Below are 12,907 nucleotides of genomic sequence, written 5' to 3'. Positions count from 1 at the left end.
CAGTACCTCAGTTTTCCTGCGCGTCGTTTACAGATATCGCGAGAGCGGCAGTTGGGGTTAGCAGCAGGCTGAGGGAGAGACGGGAGAGAAGGTAAGCGGAGGAGGCTGCATCATGGCGGACAGAGACAGCGGTAGCGAGCACGGAGGTTTCGCCACAGGCCCCGGCGGTGGCCCGATGCACCAGGGGGCGATGGGCGCCTCATCGCGGCTCCAGCATGACACGGAGGAGCTGGCGTCAAAGCGCGTTGACATCCAGAACAAACGCTTCTACCTGGACGTGAAACAGAACGCCAAAGGCCGCTTTCTGAAGATCGCCGAGGTCGGGGCTGCGGGAAACAAGAGTCGCCTGACCCTGTCCATGTCAGTAGCCGTGGAGTTCCGAGATTACTTGGGCGACTTCATCGAGCACTACGCACAGCTGGGCCCCAGCCACCCGGACACGGTGCAGGACGAGCCGCGGCGAGCGCTCAAGAGCGAGTTTCTGGTGCGGGAAAATCGAAAGTACTACATGGATCTGAAGGAGAACCAGAGGGGGCGGTTTCTGAGGATCCGACAGACCGTGAATCGGGGCCCCGGCTTGGGCACGGCGCAAGGCCAGACCATCGCTCTCCCGGCGCAGGGGCTGATCGAGTTCCGCGACGCTTTGGCCAAGCTCATTGATGACTACGGCGTGGACGAGGAGCCGGCGGAGCTGCCCGAGGGCACGTCGCTCACCGTGGACAACAAGCGCTTCTTCTTTGACGTGGGCTCAAACAAGTATGGCGTGTTTATGCGGGTCAGCGAAGTAAAGCCGACATACCGCAATTCCATCACGGTGCCGTGCAAAGTGTGGTCCAAGTTCGGTGCCACGTTCTGCAAGTACGCGGATGAAATGAAGAAGATCCAGGAGAGGAGCAGGGAGAGGAGGGCGCGCGAGCTCTTACCGGAGGGCCTGCACGGTGATGACGGGGACGAGGATTAATGGACGTGACGCTTTAACGGCGAGTAAGGAATACAGTGATGAGACGACGGAATGACCATGTAGAGAAAAAAAAAAGTTACTGTAAAAGAGAAGGCACAATGGGAGATTTCGAGTGGATCGTCATTCACACAACACTCATAGATTTACAGTTGCATCACTTCGTTCATCGACCGGTTATTATCCAATTACTCAACCATATAACAGTAAGCCGCTGCTATCAATAACACGATCCACGAACAGTGTCCCAGACGGTCAGAATGTCATAGGTCGGAGTGTGTCTATTTGCCCATGCGTTTTTGTACACGTCTAAACTATTATACGATACTGTTCCAAAGTGCAAATTGAAAAGAAAAAAGAAAAAAAAAGGAAAACAGAAATGCTAAGACTTTCTAGCACAAAGCTACTGTATTTGGGAATCTGTGAACCAAATTTTTAACATGAAAAAAAGGAAATCTCCGCTTGAAGGTACGTTTAAGATGAAGTGCTGTCTGTGTTGTGAGCTCTGCGCACAGTCCATCTGCTGAACGGATGTCAATCCCGACCGACCCGAGCGAGGCATGTGAGGAACTCGTGCAGTTGTAATCATATGCCTTTAAAACGCATAAAGACCAAAGGAGATCGTGTTAGCTCGTCATCCAACATTTGTTTTGTACTCCAGATTTAGTAAGGAGAGTAACAACGCAGTAAAGTCGGGGGTCGGAGAGACTATTATGCTATTATGACCGATAAACGTTTATTTCTATTAAATACATCAACCCTGTTGCACCATGCACAGCAAAATCCGCAATGTTGAAACCACAGTGCTCATTTCATTCCTCTGGACACGAGTGAGCATGGTGTCCATTCAACGCTGGGGATTTTGCTGTGTGCCCGCTGCCGTATGGGCACGTTTCATTAAAGTGCTAACTTAGGAATACAAATTTATGATTTTGTGAATCAGATGTATTTAGATTCTTATTAAAAAAATACCCACGTTTTCTGTGGGATTTTCTTTCTTTTTTCTGTTTGTTGGGGGGTGGTGAGGGGGGTACTAAAAAAAACAAAACAACAACAAAAAAACAAAACAAAAAAAAGGAGCTGTTCTACTAGTGTGAGCATGCGCAGATGTGTGGTGCCCCTGTGCGGCGCGTCCACTACAACGTCCAAAACCAACCTGGTGCCTTAATGCTCGCCACACGTTTACATGCTTTACGTGTCACGCGCTTTCGATCGCTGTTCGTCTCGCTCCTCACAACATCCCTGTCGCTGTGCCACTTGTGGTGCTTCTAAAAGACTTTTTTTTAACAAGCCAAACTCTAAAGAGGCTCACGGGTTTCTCTCCTCCTCTCTGCGTTCACCTGGGAACACAGATGATGGTGATGGTGATGATGATGAGGATGAAACTGTGTTGATGTAAACATGGATGAAGTCACATAGAGGCTGTGGAGGTTTGCTCCTTGTGCTCCTAATTAAAAAAAAAAAAAAAAAAGGGTTATTAGGGAGAAACCTTGCTGTCTGTGGCTCCAGCCCTGTGTTTTGCTCTTTGGGATTGGGTGAGCAGAATTCGGGCAGAGGCAGTAGGCCTGTATGTTTTTGTATGGTGCTAATAAACCCCACTCGCCCGTTTATCTGTTTTGTCAGTCTTGCAATTCTGACATTTAATAAAATTTTGTCAGCCACACGCTACGTTGCCGTTCCAGGTTCTGCTAAGAAAGACCATAGCGCTGATGTTTCAGCCAGGGTCGGCATAAATAGGGATATGTCGACGAGTCCGACGGCTATGGGTAGACGGGGCCCTAGGAAACAAAAGTGGTCCAGGAAAACAGAAAGTCTCCATATCTGGGGATCTAGTGCATGAACCTGTCCAAGAGCTTGTACTGGCACCCCTGGGTGAAGCATCTCGTGCAATATTGTAGGTTATGTGCCAAGACCTGCATTGTCTTTGTGCGGTGTAGATACAGCATCGTATCTTACCTAAATATGTGTGAGAATTTTTTTTTTTTTTTTTTTTAATGTTATTGCTAGATTTGTGACTGTTCTGACTGTTCCATGCTGCTTAGGTCAAAGGTTGCTCTCCGTTGACCATATGCAGAACATGAGCTTTTTTTTTTTTTTTTTTTGCTGGTTGCTTAGCACCCATGTCCCCCATTGACGCACGTGACGTTAAAGGCTGTCGATGTCACGTTAAACGGCTTAGTTTGGAGCTTCTCGAGCAGTTGAGAAGTGTTAGGTTGCTCAGTTTCTCTCTTTTAATGGCACAATGCTTCCTGTATGGAGTCTTAAATATTTATTTGAGGAAAAAATCTATTTGAATATTTTATTATTAAAAAAAAGAAAAAAGAAAAAAAGATAGAAATATCTTAAAATATGACATTAGCGCTGTTCAGAGACATGGCAAGATAAGTGTTCTTTTGTTTAGAGCAAGAAATTGTGCTAAGATTTGACAGCTGGTGTTTATACAGTACCTGGGAGAAGGAGAAATGCAGCCAGGCTCGTGTCTTGCGTTCAGTGAGTCTATGAACACCACAACAGCCTACTGACTCGGTGGGGTTTTCCAGATGAGGACTCCCCCTTTATCAGGTCTGTGCAATCTTACAGACAGTGTGGCTGCAAATTTTCCTTGCCATCCAAGCAGGAGCAGGAACTGATAGTCTCCTGAAGGCTACAATAAACTGATTAAGCTTTGTGGCTCCTGATTGGTTGGAAGTAAAACCTGCACTCACACCTGACGTCTGGGGATCAGATTGGACACCTCTGTCTAAGGTGGTATCCTTAACCCGCAAATGACGTGAGCACACAGGAGCACTTTTTCTCTCTGCCCTCCCTTCTCTCAGCCTGGGTATGTTTTGTGTAGATCATACACTCCTCAAGATGTGAGCTTTGTTTCTACACCTCTCACTTCTAATGCAGAAGCTATTGAAATTTCTGTGTATAGACTTTTCTCTATTTTCTAGACTTCCCCTCTCCCTTTTGGGTGGTCAAGCTAATCTTTTCCTATCACTGCCCTGATGTGATTACCAAACTCTTCGACGTGTGCCACAAATGCAATGACGTGACCAGTTTGATTAAGCTTCTTGTTTGTACACAAGGCACTAACACAACTCAAAACTGGAAATAAAAACGAAACCTCTGAGCTCAAAAGGGTGTTTTCCTGGAACAGATCATTACAATCCTAAACAAATCACAAATGTACAGATTGTTTTGCACTCAAAAGATGCCTCTCTCAATCAAATGCACATGTTTGTGTAAGAGGCTTATTTGGAAAAAAAAAACAACAAAAAAAGGAACTATAGTCCATTCTAAAGGTGCTATTAAGTACTAAATGGCTCTGTGATTTCACTTTCTGCCTGCAAAAATTGGCAGCGTTCCACCAAGAGTGTGCGACATCACTCGCTCCACACCAGCAAAGTTCTAGCTTTGCTTCCAATCCACAGAGCGCTATTTACAAGAAGGTGTACACGCACTGTGGTAAATATAGATAAAGAGCAAAACACACACGCTCACACACATACACACACTCACATGTAGTACTCTTGGTTCATATAGAGGAATGAATCCTGAACGGTGCTCCATCTGTGAGATGGGGAACCTAAGTTAAGTTCAACATAGTCTCCTATTAGTGGTGCTTCTTATATTGTTGTCTTTCCTTAACTGTTAAGAGTGTGTGTTTCTTACCATCATTGCTCTATAGCTGTGTGATGAATTTAAAGCTCTGATGTGTCTGCAGGTACAAGACAGAATCAAACCAGACTTAACATAATCTATAAAGAGAGAAGTAGGATGCAGCAAAAATGTAATAAGCCGTGTGTGTGTGTGTGTGAGAGTGTGTGTGTGTGTGTGTGCATGCGTATGCATTGCTACAAGTTTTCAGTTCACCTTCCTGAAATCACAGCCAGATGCAGTTCTCACGTTATGGTCCTGATCTGTCACAAGCTTAAGGCCTTGACCAGACCTGCTTAACATATACACGTTTGCATATTTCTGTCTTTCTACATACTAAAGAGATTGTATAGGTTATGGGTTCATGGCGTTATTTGGACAATAGGGATGGGTTTAGAGTGAGAGGAATCAAGAGGAAATATAAAGGAAGATCCCTACATATCCCATGTTCCATCCCTGTTTTATTCTCTATGAAATGTGTTGTACTGAAAAGATTAAATATATGACATGTAATGTGTGTGTGTGTATATATATGGTTTGTTACATATGATGCTCCTCTTTATGAAAAAAGATATAAAACATATATAGATATATATATATAGATATATATATATATATACAGGAAAAGCATATTGCTGTTTTATTTCCTTTGTATTTTATACTTACAGAAAGCATTGAATCAAATGGATAAATACTTGCACTTTAAATATATTAAGAAAAATAAAAAGTCTGCATATTATTTTTGATAGGAGATCTCACATTCAAAACAGTATAACGTTACTTTCCAGGCTTTGTGACAATTGCTGTTGGCCAGAGATGTATGTTCTTCTACTTATTGAAGTCTATTTTGTCTGTGTTACAGAAGGTTTACTAAAGTCAGTTGCATGATGAAGTAGTAGTGCACCAACTGTTCTTTTATTTAGTTGGTTAAAATGTCTGACGATGAGAAAAAAAGAAAAAAAAACTGTGACAATTGCGCTCATGTATGTATCCATGTTAAACTACAGCCAACCATTTTAGGATACGACTTATTTTCTGCCTTCCTTCTAACACAAATATGGTGCTTACATTGGCTTAGAAGAAGTACCTCTCATCCCACTCTTCATCCACCTCCATCTTCTGTATCCCGCACACATCCCCTTGCTGTTTGTGTATTCTCACAAGTTTTGGAATTTCTGTTATTGGTATCCAGTGTGTTTTTGTACAGGTACGTACCTTGTTTCTGAGTTGGAAAGCCTGTTTTTTTGTCTGAAAATGACTAATTGCAATAAAACCTCCATTCCCCCCGGTTGTTGTCTGAAATGACTGAAGTATATTAATCACCTAATGGTAGCTACCTGATGTTCACTAATTGAAACGTAATCATTCAGTGATAATTGTGTTGGCCCAATAGGTTGTAAGTCCAAATACCTGGACTGCCAAAATTAAAAAAATAAACAAAAAAACCCATAAAACCATGAAAAAGACCTTTAACTCAGCTGCTATGTGCATGGATTGTATTCTGCTAAATCAGTGAATTTATCCATATGCAAATATTAAATATTGAAGGATTGAAGTGATTAAGATGTACACCCATTAAGGATGATAAGACGCCCTCTATTGGCGGGATAAAGAGCTGTCCACGGTGCTGAAAAAAAAAACCCCACTAATCCCTCACCCTATAGCCCAATGGCCAGGAACATGAGCCAGTATCAAAACACACGTGGCACTTTGTCTCTCTTTTGCTTTCTTCCTTTCTTTCTTTTCTTCTCTTTTTTCCTCTTTTTTCCTCCTTCCTCTTCTTCCCCATTTTTTTCCCCCCTTTCTTCCCCACCTGAAACAGACCATTGTTCCCCAGCTTAGCTTAACCCAATGGGCAGGAAAATGAGCCAGCATCAAAACATCAGAACTATGGAGCCTGGAAGCTGACTAAAGAATCTGAATTTCATAAATAAAAATCATATACCCGTAACATTTGTTTTCTGTAGTATATTTAACCTCCTACAACCTGGCGTCCACATATGTGGACATCACATTTTTGGTTGTGTGCACCATAATACTTAATTCTTTGTAACTGGAATCCTGTTGTACACAAAAGAACTGGCTTCATGTTCAAAGATAATATCTGTTTATTATATTTATTGGTTCCTCCTAACCAAATAGGTAGAATAAATCTACAATTCTAAAATTAAAATCTAAATTTAAAATCTAAATCTAAAATTATTTTTTGCCCAATATCTTTTCTTTTTTTGAATTGCAGAAAAAAAAATACAGAATTTGAAATGACTGTGTTTCTCTTTTGAGAGTTAAAAAATGAAAATAAATTAGAAGCAGAGATACAAATATCAGTGCCCCAACTCCAGTTTAGCCGATCACGGTCGTCTGTTACGCTCATGCCCATGACAGCAAGGCGAAGAGACGTGAAGCAGAGATACGTGGAGTCCAAATGGAGCCGATGAACTAAAGTGACGTAAGTGCTGCCACAGTTTTTATTTTCTACTGTGAAATATTTCCTTTTTAGTTAAGAGCAAGTTTTAGAAGGTAATGTTAGCATAGCCTAATAAGCTTAAACTTTATCTAAACACTAGGAATGTGGGCGTATACTAAGCATTGAGCGTTGACCATCATGAACAACATGAACAACATTTCACATTTAAGCCGCCATTTATTTCTGTGAGAGTAAACATGTTTTATGTGTGGAAGGCTAGCATGAATTCATCAACAAGGGACGCTGAGATGCATCAGAGAGATGTTTTGTGGCTCTGGTCCTAAGTCAGACATCATAGTCTATTAAGGATCATATAGTACTACAAAATAGGCTAAAAGTAAAGAAATATTACAAAATGCAACACAACTAGGTGCAGAGACTATATGTTTTAAATTTGTCCAAATTAAGAGCCATGGAGTCTATTAGTTATTCCTGATACTGTCATCAATCATCTCACACCTACAGAACAATTTTTTTTATATTTGTTCAACCCTCTGAAAGTGTCTGTTGTTACTTGGGAATCCTGGATCCTTCACCTTTGACCTAATTTACATCAAATCTGTGGATCTGAGATTTTTCTTGTTCTTTATTTCTTGGGATTTTATGTTTAATAAGCACCCTTGCAGGTTCAAAACAGAACGTTTCTCACCTTACAAACTCCATCCCGTGCAGTGTGAACATTAGGAATTAAAATAGAGTTGCGTTTGAAGCCCCAAGCAACAATATTTGTGATAGTAAAGATATGTCATTTAATAAGCATTTACCAATATTAGATTGAACCTAATTATAGATTATTATTATTATAGCAAAAGGCTATACAAAAAAAGCTTGTTTTTCTTGTTAAACTGAATTATTCTTATTTTCCGCCTGAGCAGAATTGAGTGGGTGTGTGTCAGATCACATTGTGCTTCAACAGTACTAGTGCTCATGAACGCTACGTGTCGTGTTGATGTATTTTTAATGGCATAATGTAACTTTACTTTCACCTAGCATTTAAAAAGCCACAGTGAGCACCTTACACCAATCGGCCATAACATTATGACCACCTGCCTAATATTGTGTTGGTCCCACTCTCTCAAACCCTTACGCCTGCCCATTTTTCCTGCTTCTAACACATTAACTTTGAGAATAAAATTTTCATATGCTGCCTTATATATCTCACCCACTAACAGGTGTCACGATGAGGAGATAATCAGTGTTACTCACTGCTCATAATGTTATGCCTGATCAGTGTATGTTGTCATTTAGCTGTATTAACACCATATTATTGCTTTGCTGATTTTAAAACTCTGTGGTCTTAAATTCTGTCTCTCAAAATTTGTTGACTGTAGTATTCAATTTCAATATCTCTGTGTTTTTAGTTTTCTTCAACTATTATTTGCTCACTTGCTTGCTTAGGAGTGTGAGTCCTGCCTAGTTCTACTGACCAAGCTGGTGGTCCCCCAGGCACGAGTCGATGGTGCAAATTTGCTCTGATTTTACACTTGTCCACTGTATCCAACTGTGCCGTGAGCTGCAGAGCATTACAGTGCATCAAAATTAAGTAAAACAAGCACTTCTTTACATCAGGAATGAAAAAAATGAATGGGTTATGAGGAAATATGCCAACGGAGCAAGGGCAATTATAAAATAATCATCACAATCTTTTTTTATTACAACAGCATTTGTGTTCTACCCTAAACATTGGGGAAAATCATAGTTAGCACAACAGCCAAAGCGACAAGTATAGGGAAGTCATTTTTTTTTATGAAAGCAGTTACTAAAGAGTGTATAAAATTGCAGCTCTTTATGTTATTTTTATATATAGCAGTGCAAGAGCCACAAGCTCATTTTCTCACTCTCACTGTCATCATGCGTCACAACTGCACTAGAAAAATCTACTTGCACTTCCTCGAACACACAAAGTCCGTACCATGAGCATGGGTGGAGACACCGGGGGGGAAGGGGGTCGACTGTGCTGCTGCTGAAGAGCTAAGCATAGACAGAGAGTGCCATTAGCAGTCCTCTTCCGCAAACATAACGCTGATCCCATGTTCACGGTTCTGATTTACAGCAGAATAATGCATTTGAACAGATTTGTATCATTTAGTCCATTAAGCTACAGATAGGAGATGTGATGCAGATATGAGTAGATATCTTGGGCTGAATGTGCAGTCCTGCTGCTTCAGGCTCGATTCATGTTTGTTGGGAAGGCTTCTTTTGGTCCGCTGCGAGAAGACAACGACTCCTGTGTCACTTTCAAGCATATAGAATTCGTCTTCGACCTAGCACTCAAAATAGGAATACTGCAATGTTTGTTTTGTTTTTTTCATATATATATATATATAAATCTCCACCTACTGCATCTGTAGCATGTGGACAAGAAATTTACCAAGAAAAGAACCCTGATGTCTCAAATGAAAGGAATAGAATGGCAGATGTTGGGGCAGTCGTTAAACATTAATGCATAAGATATACACTATATTGCCAGTATTTAAGATAGTCATTGTTTATTGGTTGATCTGTATACTTGACATACTCTATATTGGCACAAGTTTTGGGACACCCCTCCAAATCATTGAATTCAGGTGTTGTTTTTCAGGGGTTGGGCTTGACCCCTTAGTTCCAGTCAAAGGAACTCTTAATGCTTCAAGACATTTTGGACAATTTCATGCTCCCAACATTGGAACATTTGGGGATGTCCCCTTCCTGTTCTAACATGACTGCACACCAGGGCGCAAAGCAAGGTCCATAAAGACATGGGTGAGCGAATTTGGTGTGGAGGAACTGAACAGAGTCCTGACCACAACCTGATAGAACACCTTTGGGATGAATTAGAGTGGAGACTGTGAGCCAGGCCTTCTGGTCCAACATCAGTACCTGACCTCACAAATGCGCTTCTAGAGGAATTGTCAAAAATTCCCATAAACACACTCCTAAACCTTGTGGAAAGCCTTCCCAAAAGAGTTGAAGGTGTTATAGCTGCAAAGAGCGGGCCAACTCCATATTACACTCATGTGCATGTAAAGGCAAACGTCCCAAATACAGTGTATTTTTGCAGAAGATTTTTCATTACTGTTTGAACAAGATCATTTAGTTCATCTGCTCGACTAATATATTCAGAGGGACGTGTCTGGGGTTACCAGCATTGACAGAGAATATTAATACCACAACATCTGACAAAGAAAGCATCTGTAACTGTAATTACTGTATCGCTCAAACTGGATAAAATATATAAGAGTAAGATTTTAGGAAGATCTCTCTCACACTGGGGTCACCTGCTCACAGCGACTTTGCTCTAGAATCAGTCATTTGCATATAATCCAGTTTTAATCAACATAAAGGTCATTCATCTTACTGCCCGATTACCATGATTTCACTGGTAGAGTACTGCGATATCTACACAAACTATGAGTTAGCATCAGCATGCATGCAAAAACCTCTCAACTGACCCCACCTCAGATATCCTGCTATTGACAAAATAAAATCTGGCAGCAAATGTCTCTTCATAAAATGCACATGTGCAGTGCAATGGTGCAATGAGTGCCTCACTGTCTAATAGCATCAGAATGAGCCCAAAAATTTGCTCTTCATGTTAAATACTGACTATTTCACATCCTTAAATGGTTTGATGTGCTGAAAGAGGAGGGCAAAAACACTGGTGCTGTTCTATCGTGGGTAAATGAGACACTTCAGGTCTATAGCAACAAAGCAAGCATCAGAAACTGGCTTGGAAGCTGTGAGAAAGAACAAATACGTGAAAAAACTACCCATTGGCATTCACCAAACTGCTTTGCTTCTCATTTGTGTAAACTTTGTTGCTTTTCTTGCCCCTCCCATTTGGGTCACTAATGGTTGCTTTGCTCCTGTTACCGGAAATTTCCACGAATGCTGAGTCACATCTTCTGATCAGAAGCCCAAAGCCTTAGTGTCAATACAGGAAACGGGAAGCTGGACTTCTATCTTTCTAACCTCTATCTATCTTTCTATAAATTTATCCGTCTCCAGCCTTTTTTGTGGTTGGTCCTAAACTCGGGAATAATCTCCCCTTTCACTTCAGGTCCATTCTGACTTCAGCTGTTTATAAAGCACCTCTTTAAACATATCTTTATTCATGGTTTTGTGATGTTATTTACAGCAATTTAGTTTAATCATTGCTGTCTTTAAATGTTGTTGTTCTTTCGGCTCCTCCCTGTTTTGGGGGTTTGCCACAGCAGATCATTTGGTACAAGGAACCCTCCCATTTAATCTGATGCAACCCTCCCATTTAATCTGGGCTTGGGACCGGCACTGAGAGTTAACTTTTCAGTGGCCGGAAATTGAACCGGGGCTGCAGCAATGAGAGCACAGGATCCTTCCGCCAGACCACCAGGAGGCTCATTGCTGTCTTTAAATATGCCTTATAAATAAATTTGACTTAACAAGGTCTGTGGTAAGCATACACATGCTACAGATGCATTTGACTGAAATTAGATTAAACGTTGCAGTATTCCTTCAACTCACTTTGTCTCTTTTCTTTTCCTCTGTTTCGCTCATAAACATGCACATATATACACACATACACACACACACACTCATACACACACATTCCAATTCTTTCTGTTCCTGTTTTCCATCACATACCCTGTCTTCTTTTATGATACTGTGAATGAGAACCTCACACTGGGTTCTCTACCACCCCAAACAGGTAGCTCCACTGAAAAAGAACTGAGATTATATATAGAATCAGCTGAGATAAATTGCTTTTAACGTTACAAGTGCCTGAGTCCATTGTGACGGCTCAGAAAAGAAACTTTACAATAAATAAATATGACATAATAAATAATGGGGACATTTGCATCATACTGTAGACAGCTCATCTGAACAAACACCTCAGCATGTGACAGAGCCCTTAAAACAGCTACTGAGGCTGAGACATCGAAAAAGGCCTCGCGAATAAGCCAAATGCTACATGTCACGCAAAAAAAAAAGAAAAGAAAAATAATAATAACTCAGTCAGGAAGCCAAAATTCTAAGTATGGACAAGTCAAACACTGAGATGTCACTATAAATGTGTTGTGGCTTCGTCAGTGAAATGTGGCGTCACGCCATTACTTTAAGTCTCCACCTTGTAAAGAATACACTCCAGAAACATGTAATGATGTCGCAGTTATTTCATCCTGACATCGGGAAAGGTGACCTATGATGTTGCAGTAAAATGTTCTCCAGACATCACAGTAAAATCAGCCTTGTGATCATAGTGCATCTCATTGACCATCACAAGAAACTGCAATGTGCTGTCAAAATCGACCGCAGTCATGTGATGTAAACACTCTCCTCTAATACAGTCTCGGTCTCCTTTTAACTTCTGTTTCCTTTTTGGCACGACGTTCACTTCGGTATTAAAAATGTTGTCATGATAATACTAATAATACTTACAATAATCCTAATTTACTGTGCATTCAAATAATAAGAGCCTTTTAATGCTACGTTCATGTGTCTCTCCTTTTTCCAAAACTGACAGACCGTCTCGGTCTTTCCCGCTGTCGTCTCAACTGTGTTTCAGACAGAGGTCAAAGTCCAGGGACCCGGCGATGAGCGTTCAGTTAGAGCTGTCCGAGGTGTGTTTGTGAGTGGCTCGTCCGTTGAGCCCATGAGCATGGCTGATGGAGGGACTGGACTGGGTTTTACGCATTTGGCTGTCTCTGCTGTCTCCACTGAACACACTGGCCTCGATTTTATCCAGGTCGTCACTCCCAACACGCAGCTTGGCCTGCAGCAGGTTGACGTACGTCTCATAACGGCTTTTCTGCACAGGCAGACACACACAAAGCAGTTAATAATGTATCCTGGACACGCAGGAAAAACATTCACAAGCACAG

At 41.3% G+C, this 12,907-nt stretch overlaps 2 protein-coding genes across 3 annotated transcripts in view; one reads left to right on the top strand and one right to left on the bottom strand.

Moving 5' to 3' along the window:
* Nucleotides 1-1,332, top strand: purab (purine-rich element binding protein Ab). Its single transcript, XM_058396599.1, has one exon. It carries the CDS (start codon nucleotides 113-115, stop codon nucleotides 959-961), a length of 849 nt encoding a protein of 282 aa, XP_058252582.1. The 5' UTR covers nucleotides 1-112; the 3' UTR covers nucleotides 962-1,332.
* A 7,353-nt stretch (nucleotides 1,333-8,685) lies between these two features.
* The window catches only part of psd2 (pleckstrin and Sec7 domain containing 2), a 40,816-nt gene continuing 36,594 nt past the window's right edge, over nucleotides 8,686-12,907 (bottom strand). For both annotated transcript variants that reach the window (XM_058397115.1, XM_058397117.1), the window contains one exon: nucleotides 8,686-12,834. In XM_058397115.1, coding sequence (XP_058253098.1) covers nucleotides 12,628-12,834 — 207 coding nt within the window. In that variant the 3' untranslated portion in view covers nucleotides 8,686-12,627. The remainder of the gene's footprint in view (nucleotides 12,835-12,907) is intronic.

Source organism: Hemibagrus wyckioides, linkage group LG08, assembly GCF_019097595.1.
Source record: "Hemibagrus wyckioides isolate EC202008001 linkage group LG08, SWU_Hwy_1.0, whole genome shotgun sequence".
NCBI classification, from domain to species: Eukaryota; Metazoa; Chordata; class Actinopteri; order Siluriformes; family Bagridae; genus Hemibagrus; species Hemibagrus wyckioides.
This window is presented reverse-complemented; position numbering and strand designations above follow the sequence as displayed.